Consider the following 26,460-nt stretch of genomic DNA (forward strand, 5'->3'; position numbering starts at 1 on the left):
AGAGCATCTATCACACATCTCACTTGTGTCAAACAGTTTGCTAAGTCTAACTTTGGTCAGGTGTGATCTGTGTAGGACCTTAAACTGTATCAGTGTCAGTCTGGCGCAAGATGAAGTAGAGTTGACTCTGTCTAGGGCCCCCTGCCACCATTCATCTGAAAAGGTAACCCCAAGCTCCTTCTCCCAGGTGTTCCTAGTCGCTAAAGGAGACGATAATGCTGATAAGATTAACTTCCCCACGGCTGAAATGACTCCACGGACTACAGGGGACAATATAATTGTATCAATGAGAGAATCAGGTGGTTGATGAGGAAAATTGGGGAAGTTACAACGAGCAAAGTCTCGGATTGGAAAATATCTAAATAACTGAGAGTTTGGAAGGTCAAATTTAATCTTGAGAGTATCAAAGGAGACAAAAATGTTATCAACAAAAAGTTGTTTGAAATAAACCAAACCTTTCTCCTTCCACAAAGAGAAAACTGGGTCAAGAGATGAAGGAAGAAAAATATGATTATTACAAATGGGCATTAGCAGGGAAAGGGAAACAATTTTAAAGTGGCGTCTAAATTGCCTCCAAATCTTTACAGTAGATTGTACAATTGGGTTGGATACGCATTTAGCAGGATATGATTTTAAGGGGGCACAAATTAACGCCGATAAAGAGATAGAGCCACAAGACCGCGCTTCCATCTGGCACCAGTCTGTAATGGGGGAGTTGTGCCAAGTGTGAATCTTTTGAATATTGGCCGCCCAATAGTATGCCAGAAGGTTAGGTAGAGCAAGGCCGCCATCTTCTTTAGTCCTTTGTAGGACAGAATATTTTACCCTTGGGGTCTTTCCTGCCCAAATAAAAGATGAAATAGTCTTGTCTAAGTCCTTAAAAAAAGATTTGGGGAGGAATAATGGTAAACATTGAAAAAGAAATGAGAATCTGGGAAGCACATTCATTTTGATTGAGTTGATTCTACCTACAAGCGACAGAGGGAGAGAGTTCCAGCGCAGTAGGTCAGATTTAACCTCCTTCACCAACTTCAAAACGTTATGCTTATGAAGTGAGTGGAGACTATGCAAAATATTAATGCCCAGGTACCGGAAACTAGAGGAGGCCAAATGAAAAGGCAGCCTCTGGGCCGGAATCTGTTTTGCCGCAAGATTAAGAGGGAAGCATTCGCTCTTACTGATGTTCAACTTGTATCCTGAAAAGGGACCAAACGTTTGTAAAAGTCAAGAATCCCATTAATACATTAGACATAGAGCAGCAAATCATCCGCGTACAGCGAAACCCTGTGTTCAACCCCATTCCTATAGATACCTTTAAAAGCTGGTGAGTTTCTAAGAATGATGGAAAGTGGCTCGATTGCAATAGCAAACAGTAAAGGCGACAGGGGACAGCCTTGGCGGCAACCGCGTTGTAAAGGGAAAAATTTGGATTGAGTGGAGTTGGTAGTCACACTAGCTGTAGGAGCACTATACAACAATTGAATCCATGAAATATATCTTTGACCAAAACCAAACTTGTCAAGAGCTGAAAATAAATAACCCCACTCCACTCGGTCAAAAGCCTTCTCCGCATCCATAGAGATTACCATTTCAGCCTCTTGTGTGCTAGACTTAGACATTATAATATTAAGGAGGCGACGAATATTTGAGGACAACTGTCTACCCCTTATGAAGCCAGTTTGATCACCCGAAATAATGTTTGGTAGACAGGGGTCCAGACGGCTAGCCAGGGTCTTAGCCAATAGCTTTATGTCAGAGTTGAGCAAACTAATAGGTCTCCAGCTGCTACATTCTGCTGGATCTTTGTTTTTCTTTGGAATGAGTGAAATTGATGCTTGAGTTACGGATGGAGGAAGGGAACCACGCTCTAAGGAGTCGTTGAACATATCCAATAGCAAGGGAGCCAATTGATCAGAGAATTTCTTTAAAAAGTCAGCTGGGAAGCCGTCCGGGCCCGGTGCCTTGCCATTCTGTATTAATTTGAGACTGTCTGTAACCTCCTTTAAACTGAGTGGAGCATCTAGATTCCTTTTACTTGTTTCGTTGATCATAGGGAAGTCCAAATTATCCAAAAATTGTTTCATTAAGATGTTGTCAGGTGGAGCCTCTGATTGGTAAAGATTAGAATAGTACGAAGCGAAAACATTATTTATCTCCTTTGGGTCTGTAACTATTGTATGGGGGGATTTGCGAATTTGTGTAATAAAACCTGAGGCAGATTGATGCTTTAGTTGTAACGCTAGCAGTCGGCTGGCCCTGTCCCCATATTCATAATAGGTACTCTTTGTGCGCCTTAAAACAAACTCTGCTTTGTTTGTGCAAATAAGATCAAATTCAGTTTGGAGCTTGAGTCTCTCCGTCTGAAGAGCGGGACTAGGAGAAGAGGGGTTCTGTCTGTCAATTTGTAGAATTGCTTCCATCAGCTCAAGTTGTCTCTGTATTCGCTGCTTATGTTCCCTGGCACTGTAAGAGATCATTTCACCGCGAATTACTACTTTACAGGTTTCCCACAGGAGGGAAGGAGAAGTCGAGTCAGATTTGTTATTTAGGATAAAGAGCCTAATTTTCTCAGAAATAAATTCGCAGAATTTATTAGAAGATAATAACCCTGTATTCAATCTCCAATTTGAGCGCTGTCCACTTTTAGGAAGCAATTCCAAGTCTAATAAAAGGGGGGCATGGTCTGATATGACTATTGCTGAGTATTCACATAATTTCACTGAAGGAAGGAGTATTTTGTCTAAAAAAAAATAATCAATGCTTGAATATGTTTGATGAACATGGGAATAGAATGAAAACTCTTTTGCTGTTGGGTGGCTGAATCGCCACGTATCCACACAACCGATTTGGTCCACAAGTTTCATAAGAGCTCTAGCCGTACTAGATGGGGTTAGGTTTTTTGGCTTGGATAAATCAAGGGCAGGATTAACAACCAAGTTAAGATCTCCCCCCAAAATAAGGTGGTGTGAATCCAGGCATGGGATTAATGAGAATAAGGACGTCATAAAATTAGGACAACTCCAATTAGGGGCATAGACGCAAACCATAATAACAGGAGTTTGGAGCAATACACCCACGACTATAATGTAACGCCCATTTGTGTCAGAAATACACTTTTCTAAAGAGAACTGCAGTCGTTTGTGCAGTAAAATTGCTGTACCTCTGGAACGGCTATTGAAGCTGGAGTGGAACACTTGTCCGACCCAGGGTTTCCGCAGTCTGGTGTGGTCACAGACACGCAGGTGGGTCTCCTGCAGAAAAGCAATGTCCGTCGTCATATCCTTAAGATGTGAGAATACTCTGGCTCTTTTAGTAGGCCCGCCAAGTCCTCTGACATTCCAGCTTGTAAACCTAATTGATCCTTGCGTAGCTCTCTGTCTCATATCAGCCATAGAGCATGAGCCACAATATCAGCCTTTGGAATAATATGATGAAATTATGAATTAGCCAGTAGACTACAACACAGAGCAAGGTAACAACTTCAAACGTGTTATAAAGATGGGCACCAAAGAAAAGAGTTCCTCCCGTATTGAAAAAAAAGAGAAAGAAAGAGAAAGAAAAAAACACACACAAAAAACACAACCCAACGAGATCAGATGTCTGAATCTCTAACAAATCCCTACAACCTTGTCCTAAACTCATCCTGTAACATAGATGAGCACGCAGGAAATATTCTGCACACCTCCGGTTAACTATGGTGTAGTTGGCTTCCCTTCAAAATGTATAATTATACATATACAACACCAGATGAATTGCAGTCATTCCCCAGTCCACACCCCCACAAACGAAACAGCAGTGACCTCTATTGGCCTAGCAGGGAGCTGCAAGTAATGTCTAATTTAATGTCCATGTCCGTGTAGCTTCAGCTCGGTTATAGAAATAAAAATAACTTAAGTGAAAAACAAGATTCAGAGGGGGTATGTGGACAGAGTCCTGATCATTCACTTACTGCTATGAACCTGATAGAAACGCTCTGCCTCTTCCGCGGAGTCAAAAATGTGAGTCTGTCCGTTAATAGTAACACGCAGGCGGGCTGGGTAGAGTAAGCCGAAGCGTATTCCCTCCTTGTAGAGCTGCGACTTCACTTTGTTAAAGGCGGCCCGCTTCTTGGCGAGTGTGGCGCTGAAATCTTCAAAGATCCTGATGGGATGACCTTGGTACGAGACATCCCGGGATTTCCTAGCCCACAGCAGCACACGTTCCTTCTGGGCATATTTATGGAAGCGGACAATGAGGGGTCGGGAACCTTGCGGCGATTTCGGAGCCAGACTGCGATGTGCACGGTCTAGCTCCAAGGTATCCAGCTGATGGTCTCCGACCATCTTCTTGAACAGTGTAGTCATGAAGAGACGAGCATCATCCCCCTCCATTCCTTCTGGAATGCCAATCACACGGAGATTCTGTCGTTTGGAACGTGAAACCAGGTCTTCGACCGCCAGCTGCAATCTGTCATTCACCTGATCAGTGGTCTCCAACTTGGATTTCAATACGGCCACCTCTCACTCGAGTAGTGATTCCATCTGAATGTGCGCTGAGAGCCGTTTCCATTCCGGTGATGGTGGCAGTATGTGTGGCCACGGTGTCGGTGATCTTTTGAAGAGAGGCTTGGATTGGGGCCAGGGCGGTGTTCATGGAAGCGGTAAGTTCACCTGTTACGTCTTGACGAAGTTTCTCAAGCTCTCCGACTAGCATAGCGAGTGTTAGCGGCTGCTCGCTAGCTTCCGAAGCACTGGTAGCCATCTTGTTAGCCTCTTTATCTTGCGAGCTGAAGAGTTTAGTTTGTTGCTGACTTTTGCCGCGACTGCCTTGAGAATTACTCATTTCAACAACGAAAAAGTTACTGAGGCACTCCTAATGACTTATCAAGTAAGAAAAGTAACAGACGTCTGGGTGTATATGTTTAAAAGCGAAAAAGGATTAGGGAGCAAACGCCAATGCGACCGATCACTCCAACGCCATAACCGGAACCATGTTTGTCAATCTTAAAAAATAATTTCCATGTCAAAAAAGTCAGTTTGTCGTAAAACTGTTGAAATATAAGACTATGAAAAATACGCAACTAGAAAGACTACAAATCCCAGAGTCGCGTAAGTGATGTCATAACTGATGTCACAATTGTTTTCCTCCACTAAATAAGAGCCGACAGGCAGGAAGACTCGAGCACACAGCTCGCGCTTCATTATAATATATAAAAAAAGAACACCATGCGTGTCATGATGGCACATAACAGCTCGCGGCCGCAGATTACTCCGGGTCCCAGACCCCCCCCATACCCCAAAAATATTTTTATTGCAGATCGACATGAATCACACAAACGACCTATTTTGGATTCAAAACGGCGAATTTCGCCAAAAGGTGACAAGTTTGCATCCCTGATAATAAAGATTGTAAAGCCCCCTAAATCTAAATTGTAACATTGGACTATATAAATAAAATTGGATTAATGGGTTTGAATGAAAACAGTCCATTTATTATTTATTTGATCCGTTTCTGCATGTCATCCACTTGCATCCTTGTATTGATTGTTGTGCCAGTACTGCTAAAAGAGCATTTCTCATGGAAAAATTTCACAAAGAAGAAATTATCAAAATTATCAATCTGATAATCAAAAAACCATACGTTCCTGGTTTGTATGTGTGTATTTCGGGCCTGTGTGTAAAACCTAAAACAGGGTAAAACATTTTTAACAATACCTCCAGAAATACATAAGTAAAACCTCTTGCCAGTCCTAGCATGCACCGGTTGAAACACTGGACCATTTAGATAACAAGCTAGTTCAGAAAACAAAGAATCTATTATAAAATCTTAAAACACAAAATAAAACAGTTTTATAATTGTTCTAGGAGCCTTAAGAGTGAAGAAGGGTTGTATGGGAAGAGCTTCTTTGTATGCAGCCTCTTCACCACCTCTCTGAGTTGTGACATGCAAAGGACCACCCTGGCTAATGTGTCACAAGTCACATGTCCTGACACAGGTGCCATGTTTGGACACGATGTTCGTTCACTCTGGAACACCGGCACTTGAGGCCCTTCTGCTCTTCTGTGTGGTGTGGTGTTAGGTTCAATCAGTATTCCTGTTAAGTCCGATAATTTTTGTAGTTTCATGTCCAAAGCACTGAATCTGCTTTTCTCACTTACAGACGCCACTGGTGCACCCTGATATACCTCCATCTCCTCTGTATCAGACTCGTCAGAACTATCATACTCTACAAGGTGAAACCCAGCAGCCATACTGATCATTCCTGCTGATGAAATAGCACCTGTGTGCTGAAAACAGGCGTTGGATCGATATGGATCTTGATCTCTGTTAGTCACCTTTAACACATCACCCCCACATAAGGCAGTAGGTGACTGCTGCAGAGAAAGATGGCGATCTAACAAGCTGGTTTTTCCACATGCTGCAGTGAAGCCCTGCCAGTCAGCTCTAAGGTATTTAAGGTACCGCACAAAGTACTCCAAAAAACAGGTTTCAGTGGAGATGAGAAAGTCGAGGAGTATGCTGTGATCGAAGGAGATGCTCTGAAGCAGCAGCAGGAAGTGGCAGTGAGGGTTGCATCCAAAGACACAGGCTGCCTTCAACATAGAACAGTCATCCAGTCCAGAACACAGTCTGCAGGAGAAACAACAATTCAGTTAGCTTATTGTCAAAGCTACCTTACTTTTTTTTGAATATCTGTTCCATCTACTTTAATTTTCCAAGAATTTGAAGATGCAGGTTTTTATTTTCAGCTGAATTTAGAAAAAAAATCCCCTTTGCTCAGTTGTGATCCAAAATGTTATGTGTCAAAGTGTTAGTGTTTTTATCACACTCCCCTACTGACATTTTCATTTAATGTTGGTAAAAATAAAACACACTACATCTGCATAATTGTAGTACCTGTGATGGAGGAAAATGGAAAACAAAGCTTTAGCTGCCTCCATCATGTCGTCGTCCTGTTCTCCAAACAGCAGGCTGAGCCAGCAGCAGCAGTGTGTGACCTCTGTCCTCAGCAAACTGCCCTGCCTCAGGAAGCCCCACACACTCTGCAGATACCCACACACCTCGAAGGCACTGTTCACTCCTGCTGTGAGAGGACACAGGAAGTATCAGCATAACCACTCAGCTTATAATGAGAGTTAAGTATTGTGATTTTTTTTGTATTTAACCAGGAAGGTTGCTTGAGATTAAACATATTTTTTTCCAAGAGTCCTGGCCGAGATAGGCAGCAGCACAGTTAGACACAAACTAAAAACACTAGTACAGTACTTTAGAGGGACCATGTTCATGTTGCAGCTTGTTCCAAGCAAATTGAGCAGCGTTATAAAACAGTCATAATTAATTAAAGCTTTATCAATCTATATTTTTATAAAATTAGTTATAGTCATTCAGACAGTATTGTACAAAGTAACTCAGCAAGAGTCATCAGTAACTATGTAGTTTCCCTTTACTATTGACAGTTGAGCATCTTACAGCTCAGTTTTGATTTTCAGCCTGCTGCCAAAAGATTCCATGGATCCTCACCTGCTCCGCTAGGTGTTTGGATATAAAGCTCCAAGGACTTGAGAAGCAGCAGGCCAAGCGCTCTCAGCATCACACAGTCTGCTTTGTGACCTTCCTTTCCTCTGACATGTCTGGTCCCCCCAAAGAAAGAGCTAGACTCCACTTGAACCCTTTGCAACCAATTAGTAGCCACTGCTGTTAACATACTCTTGGCCAGCGTGCTCATATCAGCGCGGAGGTGCTTGTTTTTCGGCCCAATGTACAGCCCTTCCCCTAGAGCCCAGTCCTCTCCGGACTTCTGAAGCACAGCTCTCTTCAGTAGCAGCAGTGCGCGCTTTTTGACAAAATAATGCGAAGAGCCGCCGATTATTGTCAGGAGGGCTGAGGAGTGAGTATAAGTTATTCTCTGACTCTGCAGACAGACATCAGCTGCATAGATCACACTCGATGCGGTGAGCAGCTCCAGCAGCTCCAGCAGGAGGCACAGTGTTGATCCCCAGCGTCTGCTGCGGCTGACATCATCCAAACACAGCAGTACCTCACTTCTCTCTTCAGGAAGAAACTTTGAACAAATAGCCATCAGGCTGGAATCAAAAGCTGACAGAAGTTTCCCAATGTTCTCTGGTGGAAGAAAATGCATGCAATCAAAAATACAGATTGGACACAGCAAGACAACAACTATCACACTGCCAGCATCCTGGGCTGCTCTATTCTGACCTAATGTTGGTATTAGCTAGCAAAGAATCAATATTGGATGATTATTTTAATAATGGATCAGTTATGCTGCCAATGATCATCATGTGCATGAGTGTCGGAGGATACAGAACGCACCAAACATTCTGCTGTTCTCTGTTGCTGGTGGCTATGTTCACCAACATAGTAAACATGTTTGAAGGTATTTAGTGATGCCGTCTTTATTGAAAAATTACTCACTTACAACCTACTTAAAATAAAAAGGAATTAAGGGATCCCTGTCAGAATATGTCTATGTTATGTGTTGAAAATAATGAATATAAGCCTTTATATCATAATTATGATTTGTTTAAAGACTGTATTTATTATATATTATTAAGAAAGTGGGAAATGACAAGCAACACAGGTTCTTTTGACATCCCCCCCCCCCTCATATTTCCTTTATTATCTCATAACTTAAAAGGTCTCCTATTAAACTATTTTTCATCAATATATTATAGGTCTCGGATATATACAAAACTCTGAAGTGTTTGGTTCGAAATACCAAACAGATCACCCATTGTAGCATGCCATAAACCCCTCTGTTTCAGCCCTGTTTCAAAAGTGCTGATTCTCTGTCTTTTACTTTAGATGAAAATAAGGAGCCACTCCCCACGCCCCTCTGAGAGAGATATTTGGATGAAAAGAACACAAGGGGGGGGGGGGGGGTTACCTTGGTTGGTTATTGGCTATTGCAGGGATGCAAACTCATCATGTATGAAAAAGGTGACAAGGATCCGACCCCACGGAATATCGGCTTTAAAATGAGGAGGATTTTAGCAGTCAGAACAACTAAAGCAGCAGTGTCAATAATAACAGAAAGAGTCACATCTAATAGAAATATATAAAAGCATTTATTTTAATTGTGTAGCAGTCAGTTTAGAATTTTGTATTTGCATGCCTCTGTTCAAGGCTTAGTCTTTCTATCTTTATAGCCACTGGTGTAAAGTAACTAAGTTCATAAACTCAAGTACTATACTTTGGTACAATTTTGAGATACTTGTACTTTATGTAAGTATTTCAATGTTTTGCTACTTTGTTCTTCTACTCCACTACAGTTCAGAGGTACATGGTGTACTTTTACTCCACTACATGTATTTAATACCTTTAGTTACTTTACAGATCTAGATGAATGATGTGAAATATAATCAAGTGTTAAATCAGACTTTAGTTCCACCTGGAGTAAATTCACAAGCTACCCTGCAGTATACAAAGTCATTCAAACTAGCTGCACCTTTACCAGCTTTGAGAACACTTTCATGATCAATCATTATAAAACATATCATATATATTATTCTGAAATGGACTAATCTGCACAATGACTACTTTTACTGTTGCTACTTTAACTATATTTTGATGATAATACTTTTGTACTTTTATTTGAGGAACATTTTGATTGCAGGATTGTTCCTACATTCTACTACTTTTACTCAAGTACAAGACCTGAGTACTTCTACTTTTACTCTAGTACAAGATCTGAGTACTTCCACTTTTACTCTAGTACAAGATCTATACTTATACCACCTCCGTTTATAGCCTATGAAAAAAACTATTAGAAAACGAAGGCTAAAGCTAAAGTTAGCAGATAGTGACAATGTATGCTAGTTAGCTAGCTCAACGATAATATTGCGACAGAAAAACGTTTCAGTGCACATCACGCTCTGCCGCTCCGACAGGGAGCTCTGCTCTGAACACCTGAATGGCCCATTCTAACTGCTGTTCACCAGCGGTCCAGTCTGTGCCACAGTGACTCCGGACCACACAGTTAATATTAACAAACGCACCCGTAGGTAATGTAGCTAATGAAGCTAGACGATCATCGCGGAGCAGCAGAGCCTTATTATTAGGGCTGTCAGTCGATTAAAATATTTAATCGTGATTAATCGCATGATTGTCCATAGTTAATCGCGATTAATCGCAAATTAATCGCACATTTTTTATCTGTTCTAAATGTACCTTAGAGGGATATTTTTCAAGTTTTTAATACTCTTATCAACATATGAGTGGACAAATATGCTTTATATGTTTGTTTATTATCATTTGAACATTGACAAATATTCTCATGAATATTAAACACAACAACCTCTGAACATTACAAATATTCTCCTCAATTCAACCTGGAACCTCTCTCATACAATAATACAATACAAAGTGGCTGTGTGTGTGTGTGTGTGTGTGTGTGTGTGTGTGTGTGTGTGTGTGTGTGTGTGTGTGTGTGTGTGTGTGTGTGTGAGAATGTGGAGACACTGTGATGGATCGTTGGAGCTATGTGCAGCTCAAGGCATATATGCTCGAACGGGAGCTGCCTGGAAGCTGCAATCATGTTGCACACACTATCCGTGCTGAGTGTGCTGACTTTTCGTACAATGTCCCACTGTCTGGCTACCTGCATAAAGTCAAGTGCTCGGCACAGTTGTGGGCGAAATGCCGCTCCTCTGTTTTCATTGAAACAGCTCCTTATATCCGTTAGCGCAGCTAGCTAGCACCAGATGCTAACAACAACAACAACACGTAAGGTGTGCCTCACTCGCACCACACATACACACACCCTCCCGGTCCTCCCGATGGCCAGTCCGGGCCTGCCGGGGAGCGTGGAAGTGTGGTCTGCCACAAGCGGGCGGCAGGAGCGGGGCTGTCAGCATCAGCTTGTAGATGGTATTTTAAACTCGATGCGCTCTGAAACTACGGGGCGGCCGAGGACAAAAAATACACATGCGTTAATCGCGTTAAAATAATTAGAGGCGTTAATCTTTTTTTTTTTTTTTTACTCTGTGTCCCAGAGCCCCCCCATACCCCAAAAATATTTTTATTGCAGATCTACATGAATCACACAAACGACCTATTTTGGATTCAAAACGGAGAATTTCGCCGAAAGGTGACAAGTTTGCATCCCTGTATTGGTTACACAAGCCAAAAAGTCGTTATGACATCATAAAGTGGCCAAAATCTGATCAGCTCATTTTCAGACAGGTTTTTATATAAATGGATCAGGGAAAAAAGTGAGCAAATCTTTTTTCCTGAAACATTCAGAATCTCTTTACACATGTTGATGTAGAAAAGACATGAAAAAGTGGATTTTGCATAATCGGTGATCTTTAAGAAATACTGGACCATCCTTTTAACCAATCGTGTCCGACAAATGCAGATCATGTAAGTAATGGTGCTTATTAAGCATTTTTCAAATAAATGCCATAACATTTCTAAAAGTTTTATGTGTTGAACTTTCAATAATATATCAACCAAAAGGCAAATTATGAACGTTACGCTTATTATAGGTTATATGATATGAATAGTGATATGCACAGTAGTAGATGTATGGGCCTAACAAGTAATGAATATATTGCATAGAGTTCTATAAAATCATACCAATTGGGATACAAGTCAGTCAATGCAAAAAGCAATCATTTCCTTTCACTTAAATTTTTTTATTAAAGGGGACCTATCATGCAAAATACATTTTTTGATGTGATGTCTTTTCTACATAAATATGTGTCCCCGGTGTGTCAGGGAACTCACACAGCGCCAGAAAATAAAACCCTCTCTTTTCCTCCGTACCCAAATCTCTAAAAACGGGGCTACAACGGAGCTGATCCAGATTTGCGTCCGATATGACGTAATATCGGAAATGTAGGCTGGCTTTACACCCACGGCGCTATCAGAAAGTTGCTATCCGAAACAATGCCCGACTGTTTGGACGTAATATGGTCGGTGCATGTACATTAGCATCGCTAACACTCAGAGCTAACCTGTACTGCACAGAGCATGTGTGTGAAGAAGCAGGAAATAAAAAGGAACTCACCTTGTGGTATAACCGGCAAGAGAGAAAGCCTTTGAGCTCCATACTGTTTCAGAAATAATCCTTGATAATCCATGATATGGCATTTCATCACGGCAGTATTTAGTTTAGACAGTAGCAGCCCTTCTTTTTTTTTTTTAAATCAATTTTTCTTTTTTTTTTTAAAGCTTTATACACCAAATCAGCACTTTTGAAACAGGAAGTGAAATAGAGGAATATGAGGCATGGCTAGAATGGGTGATCTGTTTGGTATTTTGAGCAAAACACTTCATAGGCATGTTTTTTATATATTTGTATATATCTGAGACCTATGCTATTGCCTAAAAATAGCATGATAGGTGCACTTTAATTCAAACCTTGCAAATAAAGTAACATCTGTTTCACTGCTGTCTCCTTTTATAAAGCCCAAATGAAACAACACGATAAGAAAACTCGAGGCAAAGTAACGAGATGCCCTTTTAGAAGTCCATGTATGGAAATTGTTGATTTCAACGGCAGTAAACATCAATCAGTCGTCTCATCATTAATAAGCCCTGTCCTGATGTATTCTCCTTCACACCTTTCCTTAACCTCATGACATTTTGTGTGAAACACTGCAGTCTGCCGTTCACACATCAGCCTAGTTCAGCTGTCACTGGGGCTTAAGATAAATGTGTGAATGGACAAAGCTTGTTGTATATTGTGTACAATGACAAAAAATGCTTTCTATTCTATATTCTAGCTCACTTGCTTACCTTGATGACCTCCTTGAAGAAGTCTTTTGAAGACATCAGTTATTGACCACAGACAGGTGTCCAGAGCAGGGCTGGGGGTCGAGCTGTAAAAAGCCTGAACACACTTCTGCCGCCAGACAGGACAGACTGTGCTCTAAAAAATTAAAATATATATTATAAACATATAATGTGGGAATAAAGCACAGTATATTAGATACTTTATGAAACTAGTATTGGTCAAATAAAGTGCTGACTAGTGCAGCTAATTTCGAGGTTTTATTAACAGTTATGCTGCGTTCACACCGGACGCGATGCGATGTTTGGGGGCGGCGCGATTACATGTAAAGTCAATGCAGAGACGCGGACAGACGCGAATTCGCTCCGACGGCGCGCATGAAGCGGTGGACGCGGCGCAAATCACGCGATTGAGCGGTGCCGCGTTAACGCGAGAGTTCAATTTTTTCAACTCGAGCGTCAAATTCACGTGACGCGTTCTCGTGGAAGCCAATCAGCGGTGAGGATCTCAGCCGCCGCCACTGACGTTCAACCACACAACATCAGCCGTTAGCTGTTAGCAGTTAGCACACAGAGCTCACAGCTCCTCATATCTGTTCAGAAACTGGACAAAAGTTAAACAAGTACAAACCACAGACTGTCTGTGTCATGGTGAATACAGTCGCTGCTTTATTTATGTCTGTAGGCCGTTGTTATGAGTGTGGAATGAGCATATACAACGTTAGCTTAGCCTGGTCGACCCGATCTTCATTCAGAAACAAGCATTTTAAAAGGTGTTTTGCCTGCCGTCTTGTCTGCAGACTTGTCAAAGCATTAATTCATGGTTGTTACTAACCGGTATCAGTATGTTGTTACTTCGGCATCATTTAGAAACGTGTATTACAATTTAATCACGGTAAAATATGTTCATTTGTTGTAGTTGTAGCTCCTGAGCCAGCGCGTCTTGTTTGAATGATGCGAGTAAACACAGCTGGCAGCCGCGGTGAACCTCCAGCATTTAGAGCGATGCGATAGGAGCGATTAGAGCGAAGCGAATATTCGCATCGCGTCCGGTGTGAACGCAGCATTATACCTATAACTTCTCGTGACATTTTTGCTTCCAATGCAATGACTACATTTGTAAGCCAACTCTTTGCATGTGTTTACTGACACTTTGTTGTTTACTTTAATTATTTGTCTATGACAATCACCACCAAATAAGCTGATTTAAATGTTCTGACATGTACAGAGCAAATTCTTTCTAATAATTTTCCAAAAAAAGTAAATTCGTAAAGGCTCGGGATTGCGGGGACAGTGAACTCCTATTAACTGCCAGCGTAACCAAACAGTTTTTCCATTGTATGAGAGCTTCATATTCTATATGCTTTTACAAAGTTTCATTAAATGTACAGGTGCACCATAGAGAGTATCATGACCTTCTACAGGTGCACCATAGAGAGGATCCTGACCTTCTACAGGTGCAACATAGAGAGCATCCTGACCTTCTACAGGTGCACCATAGAGAGGATCCTGACCTTCTACAGGTGCACCATAGAGAGTATCCTGACCTCTTACAGGTGCACCATAGAGAGTAGGGATGCTCCGATCGATCGGCCGATATTCACTCTCGGCCGATCGATCGGTGCTCTCTATAAAGGCCGATCAGGAGAGCCGATCACATGACGTAAAATACATGACACTTTTCTCTGTGCGCAACAAAACAAGCTCGCCAAAATGGCTTCACCGGTCTGGCAGTATTTTAAGGTGTCCGAAAAAGACAATAAAATAGCGGTATGCAACGCGTGTGAAGCAGAAATCCTACAGCTCCACCCGCTGTGACGGACCGGTGAGCGGAGCAAAACACACACTAAGAGTTAGACCTCACACACTTAGCTATTTTATCTACCTCTGGAACAAGCTAAACTAGTTATAAATATGTTTATTCTTCACTCTCGGGTCACTCATTACTGGATCAGTGAGGTGCAGGAGACGGGATACTGATGGGCTGTCAGGGGAGGGAGAGAGGGAGGGAGAGAGGAAAAGAGAGCGCTTCCGCTCATTTCTCCCGTGTTATTATCCAAAGTTAATGTAAACTTGAATAATGTACTTCATTTGAATGTAATAATTATGTTGGTTGTTGTTTGTGGAAGCCATCATGTATTGAAAAATGAATCTGAACTGTTCGATCCGTTACGATTATAAACTGAAGCAATATAAAAATGAGCCCCATTAACTGAGTTTTAAACATCACTTTAAATGGAAGATCCCCATAGCCCCCACCCACCCGATCGGATCGGCGATCGGTATCGGCCGATACTGATTCCGGCCGATACTGATTCCGGCCCCAAAATTCCCGATCGGAGCATCCCTAATAGAGAGCATCCTGACTGGCTGAATCACGGCCTGGTACGGCAGTTGCACCGCCCTCAACCGTGAGATCTACAGAGGGTGGTGAAAACTGCACAGCACATCACCAGGACGGAGCTGCCATCCATGGAGGACCTCTACTCCCAGCGGCTCAGGAAGAAAGCCCACAGGATTATCAAAGACCCCCATCACCCCAGCAACAAACTGTTATGTCTACTGCCGCCTGGCAGGCGGTACCGCAGCATCAGGACAAAAACCACCAGACTCGGGGTCAATTTAATCCCACAGGCCATAAGACTGCTAAACGCCTGAGCTTGCAATATTTTAATTGTTTTTGTATTTGTTTTATGTCTTATATATTTATTTTGCATTGTCGGAGGAGCCTGTGACTTAAGTTTTTCATTGCATATCTACACTGTAGCTGTACATATGACAATAAAGCCTTTGAACCTTAAATTAAGCATCCCCAGAGAAATACTCAAACCAATGGATGCTCCATTTAGAAATGATATTCTACATGTTCAGTTTTAACTAGTGGTGTCAATTTGATCACATTAATCATAATACAAATCTAAGAACCTTTTGGGGGGAGATAAAAACAAATGTTTATCGGCAGCTTAGTTTTGATGATTTCTGAATTATTGGCATAAAGTCAGAACATTTTCAGACACTTAACTAAAGCATCGAAAAAGACACAGAGACGCTGTGATGACCCTTTTAATAATGTGCTGCACAAATGCTGATATTTTATTAATCATATTGCCAGCACTCTTTGTTCCTACAGTGGTGACCCTGACCACTATCTCCCACTCCTGTTCATCTCCAACAAATTGGCGCATGCTTCAGCAAGATGCCTTTCCTCTCTTTTCTTCCTTGTGGAAGTTCCTCCACTTTCCTTTCATTTCCAATGCCATTAAACTAATGGTTAGCAATCTGCACTGGAATTAATGAAAGATGTTTGGGTCAAACTGTGATTAATTTGGCTTAATTCATAATTACGTTTCCATATTATTCGCAAGTCTTTAACTCCTTTACATTTACAGGCCTAGTTTTGACACATTCCCCTTTGAGATTATCTTCAGGATCTAGAATTAAAATAAGTTAAAATTGAGTGTGCTTGAACATGACCTAAATTAGCTGAAAAGCTAGTGTGAAAGGTTTACCTGTAAATTAGGAGTTTACCACAAAGGACAGATGCCCCTTTCACACCAACGCGGTTCCAGGGCCGGTTCGGAGCTAGAGCCTGAAAAGCACCGTTTTTTCCTGTTCACACCGCAGCGGAGCTGCCTCTAAGCTCCGAAAACCGGTGCTTTTCAAGCACCAAAAAATTGTCGGTCTTGAAGCAAGAACCGCATACGTCACGCTTACGTCGGAGGTGGGGGCAGGGGCGGGATCAACCTGAGCAATAACAGTTTATGGCGAGTACGGCAAATGAAAGTTGTAACAAGCAGTAGCGCTGACCAAAGTGACTAGAACGCAACCACACACTTATTAAAAAAAACACACTTTATAAAGTCAGGCAACACTAACCAAGCTTAGTTTGATTCTGTTTATTTGTACTTTACTTTGACCATCCGTTCGCTGTCATTAATCATTGTGGAGGGCAGGCAGACGTTTTGTTTTGTATTATAGCAGCTATGGGATGGAATCAATACATGGGCTGCACAGGTTGTCATGTCACAAGTAGAATCATAATGAAAAATACACCGGTAAAATGTGCCTGTAGAAAACGGCTTATGCCACAATAGGATAGCAACAAGTAGTCAAGATAGTCCGTTTAGCTTCGGTTGCTATGCTAACATCACCCATTTTATACCAGAGAAACTTTCATAACAGCGTTGTGATGCCAAACAGCGGGCAGCACTGCAGGGGTCGCTAAATGCCGCTGAAACACATTAATAAACAATGAACCACGGCACTCTGGAGAAAAGTATAAGGGTTGAGAAGTAGTTATTTAATTTAATCTGGCTTCGTATGATTAAAAGCAACACGATCATCGACCCGACGCCGTTGGGGAGAAAATCAGCGACGTAAACGGTGACGTCATGACGCAGCCGCGGCAGCACCAGTCGGGCTCTGGGCGGTGTGAACAAAACGGGGGCTGAAAAATAAAAACCGGTTCCGAACAAGAAAAGCTCTAGCACGGAGCTAGAACGGGAACTGCGTTGGTGTGAAAGGGGCAAAATTGCATAAAGGGCAAATTAACGCAAATGTGTACTACAGCCCTGAGAACTTACAGATGTGTGGAGCTGATAGAAGACACATGTTGACACGCTCTTTGCAGCTAGGTGTGAGATGATCTGGTCATTGGACTGGAAATGAAGGATCTGTAGAATAGAAGTCTTTTAGGATATCACTGTGGAAAACATGTGGGCAGCAATCAATCCCTTACATAAATTCAAGTAGAAAGTACAGAAGTATTATCTCCCTTGAAAAAGAGATCTATGATCTCAATGGGACCATCTGGTTAAATAAAGGTTTGAAATGAAATGAAATGAATTATTATTATTAGTATTATAGCTAAATGAAGTAAAATGTATTTCATGCATAACAGTATTACTTAAGTATTACATTATTTAAGAATGTATAATGTTTGTTTTTCATCACCAATATATTTTAGGATTCATTAATGTTAATGTTAAAATATATGAAATATTAGTAATAGAAAATAGTAATCATACCATGTAATTATATAATCCGTTTTTATAGTGAACAAGTAAATAGGAGTGTTAAATAAATGTAGTGGAGTAAAAAGTACAATAACTGTCTGTGTTTGCGGTGTGGTTAAATGCCACAGCATGCCAGTTGAAATAGTGAACGATCGCCATTGTGTATGTATGGTAGCAGCCTTGACAGGCCACTAGGTGTTGCTGTTGCGCAGAAAATTGTTGTTTTTTGTCCATTGTGGGACACCGTAGTTCCCCCCGCTGTTCTGCGCGCGCTGCCATCTTGGTTCTAATGTTTACAATCACTCCATGCCGGGTGAGCAGTATTTAATTGTGGCAAATCATTTTACATATTATAACGTAAAACACGTCCAAACATTCAATTTCTGTGACAACTGAGTTAGTTTAAATGTTTATTTACCAGTTTGGGTATGTTTGGGAGTGAGATGTTTATGTTTTGTCTGTTAATTTGGTGTTTTTTATTGGTTAGCATGTAGCTAATGTCTAATGTTTACATGGAACAAATAAATCACCGCTCAACGTCACCACCACAATCCCAATCTGCTGTGTCCTGTTTTCTTCCCCTCTGCATAACACCCCATCACACATACGAAACACAACGCAGAGTCCGAGGGTGTTAAGAGAGGCTACGGGACATTTGGGTTACATGTACGCTGTCGCTTAGGGATAGTAACGCTATTTCTGTTGTGTTGAATATGATAATATTGTAGTGTGTTCAAGTTAGCAGTTATATCAGTTATCACATGTGCACAGAACATTTACTAGCAACGCCGTGCTGTCATATAGCAACTACTAAGCTACTGCAGTGAAAAAATCCTGTCGCCGCCCATGTTCATTGGCTACGATCTTTAAAATGTATGTGTGTTTTAGGAAGCCCACTTACAAGCTGTAACATGAGATCCATGTCTTGTAACCCCGTCAAGACCTCGGCGTAATATAAGGTGGCTGCTGGTGGCAGGCTCCCAGACATCAGCGCGGAGCTGATCTTCTCCAGCAGAGACATACTGATGCAGCTCAGCTCCACGGTGGGGTCACTGTGGTTCTCTGGAGGACAACTCTCTCTGTCCCCGCTGGAGACCCCTCCACACACCCCGACAAATATCGCAGAGGCCACATCGTGAGCCCTTTGGCTGGGACATGATCCCCTCCGCAAACACGTGTAGGCCTCTGTAAGGCAGGCTAGGGGCTCTCTGACGGGACCCGGCTCTCTGCTCGCTGTGGGCTCCATGCTGCTACCGCTTCCGCGTGCAGACTGTCATGTGATCTGCGCGGAAGCAGCGCTTCAACAAATCCAACAAACGGGTTAAGTCACTGAGAGAAATCATACCGGATGTGTGCCATATAGGCCTTCAAATTAAAACTAATTTCAGCTCGTTTTAGTTTTGTGGACTATTACTCATGTACTGACTAACTGACACTACTTGACTTCTTACAGAACATACATCTTTTGCAAAACGAGCATGGGTTGGGTGCTTTTAATCAAAGGTATCAACGAGGATTTCATTTTTCTGAAAAATAACTGAATCATCAGTTATTATATTATCATGGATTTAAAGGTCCCATGACATGGCCATTTCTACTGATCATAATTCCATTGTTGAGGTCTACTAGAAATGTGCAATTTTCCAAACTCACATTGGTTTCTCATACAGCTGTGCAGTATGTGTAAAGCGGCCAAAATCATAAAAATATAAGAAAGAAATATAACTCAAAGCAAAGTGCCGCTGAGGCACCCGTCAGCGAATCTTACGCATGAGTAAAAATCAAGGTCCGAGCAAAAGTCGTTTTAGTGCAATTTATTATACACATATACAAGCACTTTTCTTCGTTCTTACCCGATTGGCTTAATTCATAATTACGTTTCCATATTATTCGCAAGTCTTTAACTCCTTTACATTTACAGGCCTAGTTTTGACACATTCCCCTTTGAGATTATCTTCAGGATCTAGAATTAAAATAAGTTAAAATCCCCTCCCCCGGTGCCCAAAGGCTGCCTTTACAAAACAGAGGCATAGTACAACTTATTTGATAAACTTAAAGGGGACCTATCATGCAAAATGCACTTTTGTACGTCTTTTATACATGAATATGTGTCCCCGGTGTTCCAGGGAACTCACCAAGTGTCAGAAAACACAACCCTCTCTATTTTCCTCCATACCCAAATCTCTAAAAAAGGGGCTGCAACGGATCTGATAAAAACTGATCCAGATTTGAACACTGTCCTGACGTCAGGACGGTGGCGCTACGGCTATTGGGCCAACTCCACCAATCAGGAGGAGACAGCCACGCCATTGCCGTTCGAAAGCGCTGTAGACGCTGTAGTACATATGCCAGGCCAGTAGATGGTGCTGTTCTCACTGAATCTGCCCTTGCAGAGCAGAGCTAAAAAAAAGTGCAAATTGAGCGAAATGAGGCATGGCTAAAATGCATGATCTGTTTGGTATTTTGAAAAGAAAAAAGTATAAATATGCCTTATATAGGTATGGTCCTACACTATATTATTCAAATATAGCATGATAGGTCCACTTTAAGTAAGGATTAAAAGGAAGATTTACTATAAACAAAAAAGAACAATAAAATAAATGAATAACTATTAAATAATATAAGCTCCTATATATGGCTTCATCACACCGGCCCCTAATTGTGATGCTATAGCAAATCAATTACAACAAAACATTCTATGGAGCCAGGTAACGCCTTTAAATATTTTAAACTGCGCAAAATATCAAATCACATTTCTGTTTATCATACAAAATCTACTAATATGCATATATACATTCAACAAGTCACTTCAATTAGCCCCCACTTAAATCCCCCCCCAAAGTTCATGCTGCATCAGTGTCTTTTGTGGTATCACCACTCACTGTCCCTGAGGCAGGAGACAATAGTCAAAAGGGTATCAGTGTAGTTTGAAATAGAGAGGTTTGTGTATGGAAAGATGTAAGAAAGATAGTATGTGTGTGTGTGCAGGGGATAAGGGGTAGGGCATTGGCTAGCTCTTGGCTCAGTTGGCTTCCAGGAGTAGACAGAGCTTACTAATGGGCCTTTGCAGGATGTTAGTCTTGGTCTGAACTAACACACTTCTGACCAGACCTTTGGGTCCAGGCAGGGTTATAACCACACGGCCAAGGGGCCATGAGTTCCTTGGTGCTGTTTCATCGACGATGACCACAATATCGTTGGGTTGAAGATTCCTTCTAGTGTTGACCCACTTTTGCCTTTGCTGCATGAGTGGCAGATATTCTTTAGCCCACCTCTGCCAGAAGAGGTCTGCAATGTATTGAACTTGTCTCCATCTCTTTCTGGTGTAGAGGTCATCTTTGCAGAAGAGTCCAGGTGGTAAGAGTGGTTTGGTTTTCAGCTGCAGCAGGTGGTTTGGCGTGAGGGGTTCTAAATCATTAGGATCAGCTGACACAGTTGTGATTGGTCTGTCATTGAGAATATATTCAACTTCACAAAAGGCTGTTTGTAGCATTTCATCATCCATGACCTGATGTTTAAGAACTGAAAAGAGTACTTTTTTCACCAGCCTAATCAGTCTTTCCCACACTCCTCCAAAGTGTGCTCCTGATGGGGGATTGAACAGCCACCTGACTTGCTCAGAGAGCAGGGAACCCTGGATCCTTTTCTGATCAAGCTGGTTTAGAGCAGTCTCCAGTTCTTTCTGAGCGCCTACAAAGTTGGTCCCACGAACTGTTCTGATTGTTAGAATTGGTCCTCTTCGACATGAAAACCGCCTTATGGCGTTGATGCAGGAGTTAGTATCCAAGGTACTCGCCACCTCCAGATGAATAGCTCGACTCCCAAGGCAGGTAAATATTACCCCCCACCACTTCACATGGCCTCGACCTCTTTTAACCACGATGGGTCCGAAATAGTCAATTCCCACATGAGAGAAAGGTGTAAGGTCTGGAGCCACACGATCTTCAGGTAGGTCAGCCATTTTTAGTTCTCCAACTCTAGCCTGCATGAGTCTACAAAAAACACAAGCCTTTATTATTTTCCTTGCAGAATAGTTGGCATAGGGTAACCAGAATTTCTGGCCTAGTCTGGAGAGCATGTGGTTCCTCCCAGAGTGTCCGACCTGCTGATGAATATCGCGTAGAATCAGTTTGGATATGTGGGAGTTTTTTTGGAAGGATTATCGGGTTTCTCAAATTTACTGGCATAGCAGATTTACTTATGCGTCCTCCAATCCGTAGGATACCTTCATCCAGAATAGGATCAACTTTGCGTAAGGGGCTGTCAGCTTTAACAGCTTTTCCTTTCCTTAGCAGCATCAGCTCAGATTCAAAGTAGCGCTCTTGTTCATAGTGAATGATGGATTTCTCTGCTTCCTCCAAATCCTCCACAGATAGTCCTTGTTGTCTTTCTGCAGTTTTGGAGCGGGTCACTGGTGCTTTAGCTCTTTTAGATTGAAGCAGTCTTTTGAGTTTCAACAACCAACCAACTGCTCTCTGTAGTTTTTTCCAAGAGGAGTAGTGTTCAATGAGGTCGGTGGTTGCACAGTTATTTATTTTCAAGCTGTTAACAGATGTCCTTTTTAATCTCTGTATCATTGAGGAGGATGTGGCCAAGATCCTCTGGCACTTCGGGCCATTCACTTTCCTCCTTTGACAGGAAGTCAGGGCCATTCAACCATCTTGTGGACTCCAAGAATGGTTCAATATTCAATCCACGTGATGCAAAGTCTGCTGGATTGTCCTTGGAACTTACATGCCTCCATTGGCTTTCTTGGGACAAGTTGTGAATCACTGCTATCCTATTAGCAACGTAGGTATGGAATCTTTTTGTTTGGTTGTGGATGTATTTTAGTACTGATGTACTATCTGTCCAGAAGGTTGATTTCTGTAGTTTCATGTTTAGTTCCTTCTGTAACATCCTATCCACTTTAACAGCAAGTGTAGCAGCTGCGAGCTCCAGTCTGGGAATGGTGATTTGCTTCAGAGGATTGACTCTGGATTTCCCGAGAATGAATGACACATGAGTATCTCCTTTGTGGTTCGTGAATCTAATGTAGCTTGCAGTGCCATGCCCTGTTTCACTTGCGTCACAGAAGTGATGCAGCTCAGCAGTCCTTAAGAGTCCAAAATGTTCAGGCTTCATGCACCTGTCCACTTCAAATCTGCTCAGCTGGTCTAGTTCTGCTATCCATCTTTGTCATGACTTTGAAAGGTGTTCTGGGATAACTTCATCCCATCCACACTTATCAATGCAGAGTCCTCTAAGGATTTGCTTGGCCTTGAGGATAAATGGTGAAAGGAAACCGAGGGGATCGTAAATAGAACTGACAATAGAAAGAACTGTTCTTCTTGTAGGAACTCTGTGTTTGATGGCAGCAGTGAAGGTAAAAGTATCTCTCACGATATTCCACTGGATGCCTAGAACTCTTTCTAGAGGTGTTTTTTCTTTGTCCAGATCTAGTTGCTCAACTGGTTTAGCTCTGTGCACTTCAGGGATGGTTCTAAGCACGTCTTGGCTGTTACTCACCCATTTGGTAAGAGTAAATCCTCCTTCGGCACATGCCTTCATTAGATCCTTGGTAAGATCGATAGCTTGAGTTGTAGAAGCCACAGATTTGAGACAATCATGCACATAAAAGCTGCGCTGAATGGTTTCCAGTACTTCCATGCTGTATTTACTGGTATTGTCTCTTGACACTTGTTGCAAGGCAAAGCTGGCTATGCTTGGGGATGATACTGCACCAAAGAGATGCACATTCATCCGATAGACCTCCAGTGGTTTGCTGATGTCTCCTTGAGGCCACCACAAAAATCTGAGATAGTCACGGTGGTCTTCCTGTACTTGTACTTCATTTCATTTCAAACCTTTATTTATCCAGGTGTATCCCATTGAGATCATTGATCTCTTTTTCAAGGGAGACCTGCTCAAGTAGGTTCCACATGAAACATAAAAACATAAAACGGGGGGTTACGTATTGTAACCCTAGTTATATAAGCACAGGCGGAGCCCTCTACTGGACTCTATGGGTACTACTCTCTATCATGCTGTGCGTGCTTTCACCTACTGAATTTACGTAAACGTAGCCGGCCAATCGGGGCGAGCCTACCTGAATGCGCGCGCAGGCCCACAGTATATAAGGCGGCTACACCCGCCGCCCCACTATCCTATACACTCTTCAGCGAGCGGACTAGGAAAGACAGGGCCCCCAGGTAGAGGGCTCCGCCTGTGCTTATATAACTAGGGTTACAATACGTAACCCCCCGTTATATCTCACACAGGCCCCGATGTATAAACGCCCTGTCGTCCGACAACATCGACCCACCACACCGTCCCTGACCGGCTTTTGGCTAACATCCACTGCATCCCCACTTCCTCCCATCCAGTTGTAACCGTGGAGAAGTCGGGGCCGCAACTTGGATAAGGCACACTTACACACGCTTACCTCGTGTAGAGTGTGCATGGAAAAAATTGTGCGGAGACTCCGTCTGGAGCCTACCGCGCACCATGTTCCCCAGGTCCCTCAGGAGCATGGGAAAACATAAGTGCACCACGTCCCCCACACTCACACAGCCCGTGTAGAATGTGCACGGACCCCAGTGGGGAGGGCTCTCCCCGCCCGCCCATAGGCATGCATAATGCACCCGCATAGCCATGTTAGGCACTTCTTGGAGAGAGCTTTTCCAGCCACACCATCCCCAAAGCACACAAACAGCTGTTCAGTGCGTCTAATGGCAGCCGTGCGCTCTACATAGCATGCTAGCGCACGCACTGGGCAGAGGAGGTGCAATTTAGCCTCCCTGGCCCCAATATGGGGTGGAAGATTAAAGCCACCTAACTGAATAGCCCTTGATCTGAATGAACTTCTGATACTCAGAGTATCATACTCTTAGGAGTAAAGGAGGGGTTCGGCCTGAGTGTCGCCCCGCTACGGTCACCCCGGATCAAAAGACAACTTGGGTGTCCCGACAGAGCGGTCAGCTCGGATACTCTTTTAGCCGAAGTCAAGGCAAGTAGCAATGCTGTCTTCCATGACAGTGCTTTCAGGGAGGAAAGCTCCAGAGGCTCAAATGGTTCTGTGACCCGAGCCTCGAGCACCAACGGCAGGTCCCACTGTGGGGCGGAGGCATGCACTACCGGGCGCTGCCTCCTGACCCCTTGCAAAAACCGCGTCATAAGCGGCTGACTGAAGGCTGACCTGCCTCCAAATCCCTCATGGCAGGACGAAATGGCTGCTGCATACACCTTAATTGTGGAATGAGCCAGCCCCCTGTCCACCAGTATCTGTAAGTAGGTAAGAATAGAGCCCAGCGTGCACGACAGAGGCTCTAGACTCCTTCCTTCACACCATCGCCGGAATCCCGCCCACTTTGGCCTGTAACAAGCTGTGGTGGATTCTGCTCTTGCTGCTTGGATAGTCTGAATAACGTTATCAGACAGCCCCACCTGTCTCAGCCTGTCCCTCTCAGGAGCCAAGCCTGGAGAGGTTGGCCCACCATCATCTGTGTTACCCCCGCGTACCACGGCGCCAGGTGGCGATCTGGGGCCACCAGGATGATTGACAGCTGTTCCCGCCTCAACCTCTCCAGGAGGGGGGGGGGATAAGGTGCAGCGGTGGAAAGGCGTAAAGCAGCTTTCTTGGCCATGGCTCGTGTGCAAATGTGTCGACCCCCAAGGGCGGGTTGTCCCACCGAGCCAGGGAGAACCACAGGGCACAGTGGCTGTTGCGCCGATTGGCGAACAGGTCCACCTCTGCTCTCCCGAACTGAGTCCAGACCTGCTTCACCACCTCCGGGTGAAGCCTCCACTCGTCTGGCAGTGGTCCGCCTCTTGACATGAGGTTGCCCCCCCCGTTCTCCCGTCCCGGGATGTGCAGGGCCCTTAGAGACAACACAATCTGTAAAACCCACAGCCACAGGTTCTCTGCTGCGGTCAACAAGGCTATTGAGCGGACTCCGCCCTGCCTGTTGATGTACGCCACTGTGGTGCGGTTGTCGCTCCCTACTAGCACATGTTTGCCCTGTATTAAGGGTTTGAAGTGCTGTAGGACCAACATTACTGCTTGCAGCTCCAGGAGGTTGCTGTGCCGCGCCTCTGCCAGAGGCCAGCAACCACCCACAGCTCTCTCTAGGCACGTCCCCCCCCATCCTGTCACTGAAATGTCTGTGAAGACTGTGATATAGGAGGTTACCTGCCCCAGTGGAGCTCCCCTCCGCAGATTCTCTGGGGACCCCCAGAATCGGGGGTTGCTCTCTACTGAGGGGGGGGATGGCCACCAGACGTCGTTTGTGTCTTAAGATCTAAACGAAGGCCGGTAAACCACCTCTGCATGCGACGTGCATGCAGCAGTCTGAGTGGCACTACGGAGTGAGCAGCCGTCATGAGACCCAAAGTCTGCATGATGATCAAAGCTGTCACCGTCGCCCCCTGACGCAGCCTGCAGACTGCCCGCAGCAGGGATGCCTGTCTGCTTTCTGTCAGGGTGGCACGTAGTCTGCCTGCATCGAGCATCACCCCCAGATATTCTACCTGCTGGTGAGGTATGGGGGAGCTCTTCTTCCAATTGACCGCAACTTCTTTTTCAACCCAAATTGGTTAGGTGTAGGATCAATTGGGCTGTGTGAAACATTGCCCATTCCCTGGACCTGGCCATGACTATGAGGTCGTCCCTCATGCCATGGTCCCGCAGCGGTTGCAGCGTCGTGGCTGAACGTGCGTGGGGATAGGGAGT

The 26,460-nt window shown here is 43.5% G+C and overlaps 1 protein-coding gene across 2 annotated transcripts; it reads right to left on the bottom strand.

Moving 5' to 3' along the window:
* Positions 1-5,458: 5,458 nt before the first annotated feature.
* On the bottom strand, positions 5,459-19,008 carry lins1 (lines homolog 1). Of its 2 annotated transcripts, none has more exons than XM_034141014.1 (6): positions 18,652-19,008; positions 17,319-17,408; positions 12,742-12,874; positions 7,687-8,100; positions 6,877-7,063; positions 5,459-6,609 (listed from the first exon to the last, which is right to left on the bottom strand). In XM_034141014.1, the coding sequence occupies exons 1-6, from the start codon at positions 18,994-18,996 to the stop codon at positions 5,829-5,831; spliced, it is 1,950 nt and encodes a 649-aa protein (XP_033996905.1). In that variant the 5' UTR covers positions 18,997-19,008; the 3' UTR covers positions 5,459-5,828. The 2 variants fall into 2 exon arrangements, with proteins under 2 accessions (XP_033996905.1, XP_033996904.1); XM_034141013.1 differs by having other exon boundaries at positions 7,501-8,100.
* Between the last annotated feature and the right edge of the window lie 7,452 nt (positions 19,009-26,460).

This window comes from Trematomus bernacchii, unplaced genomic scaffold (genome assembly GCF_902827165.1).
Source record: "Trematomus bernacchii unplaced genomic scaffold, fTreBer1.1, whole genome shotgun sequence".
NCBI classification, from domain to species: domain Eukaryota; kingdom Metazoa; phylum Chordata; class Actinopteri; order Perciformes; family Nototheniidae; genus Trematomus; species Trematomus bernacchii.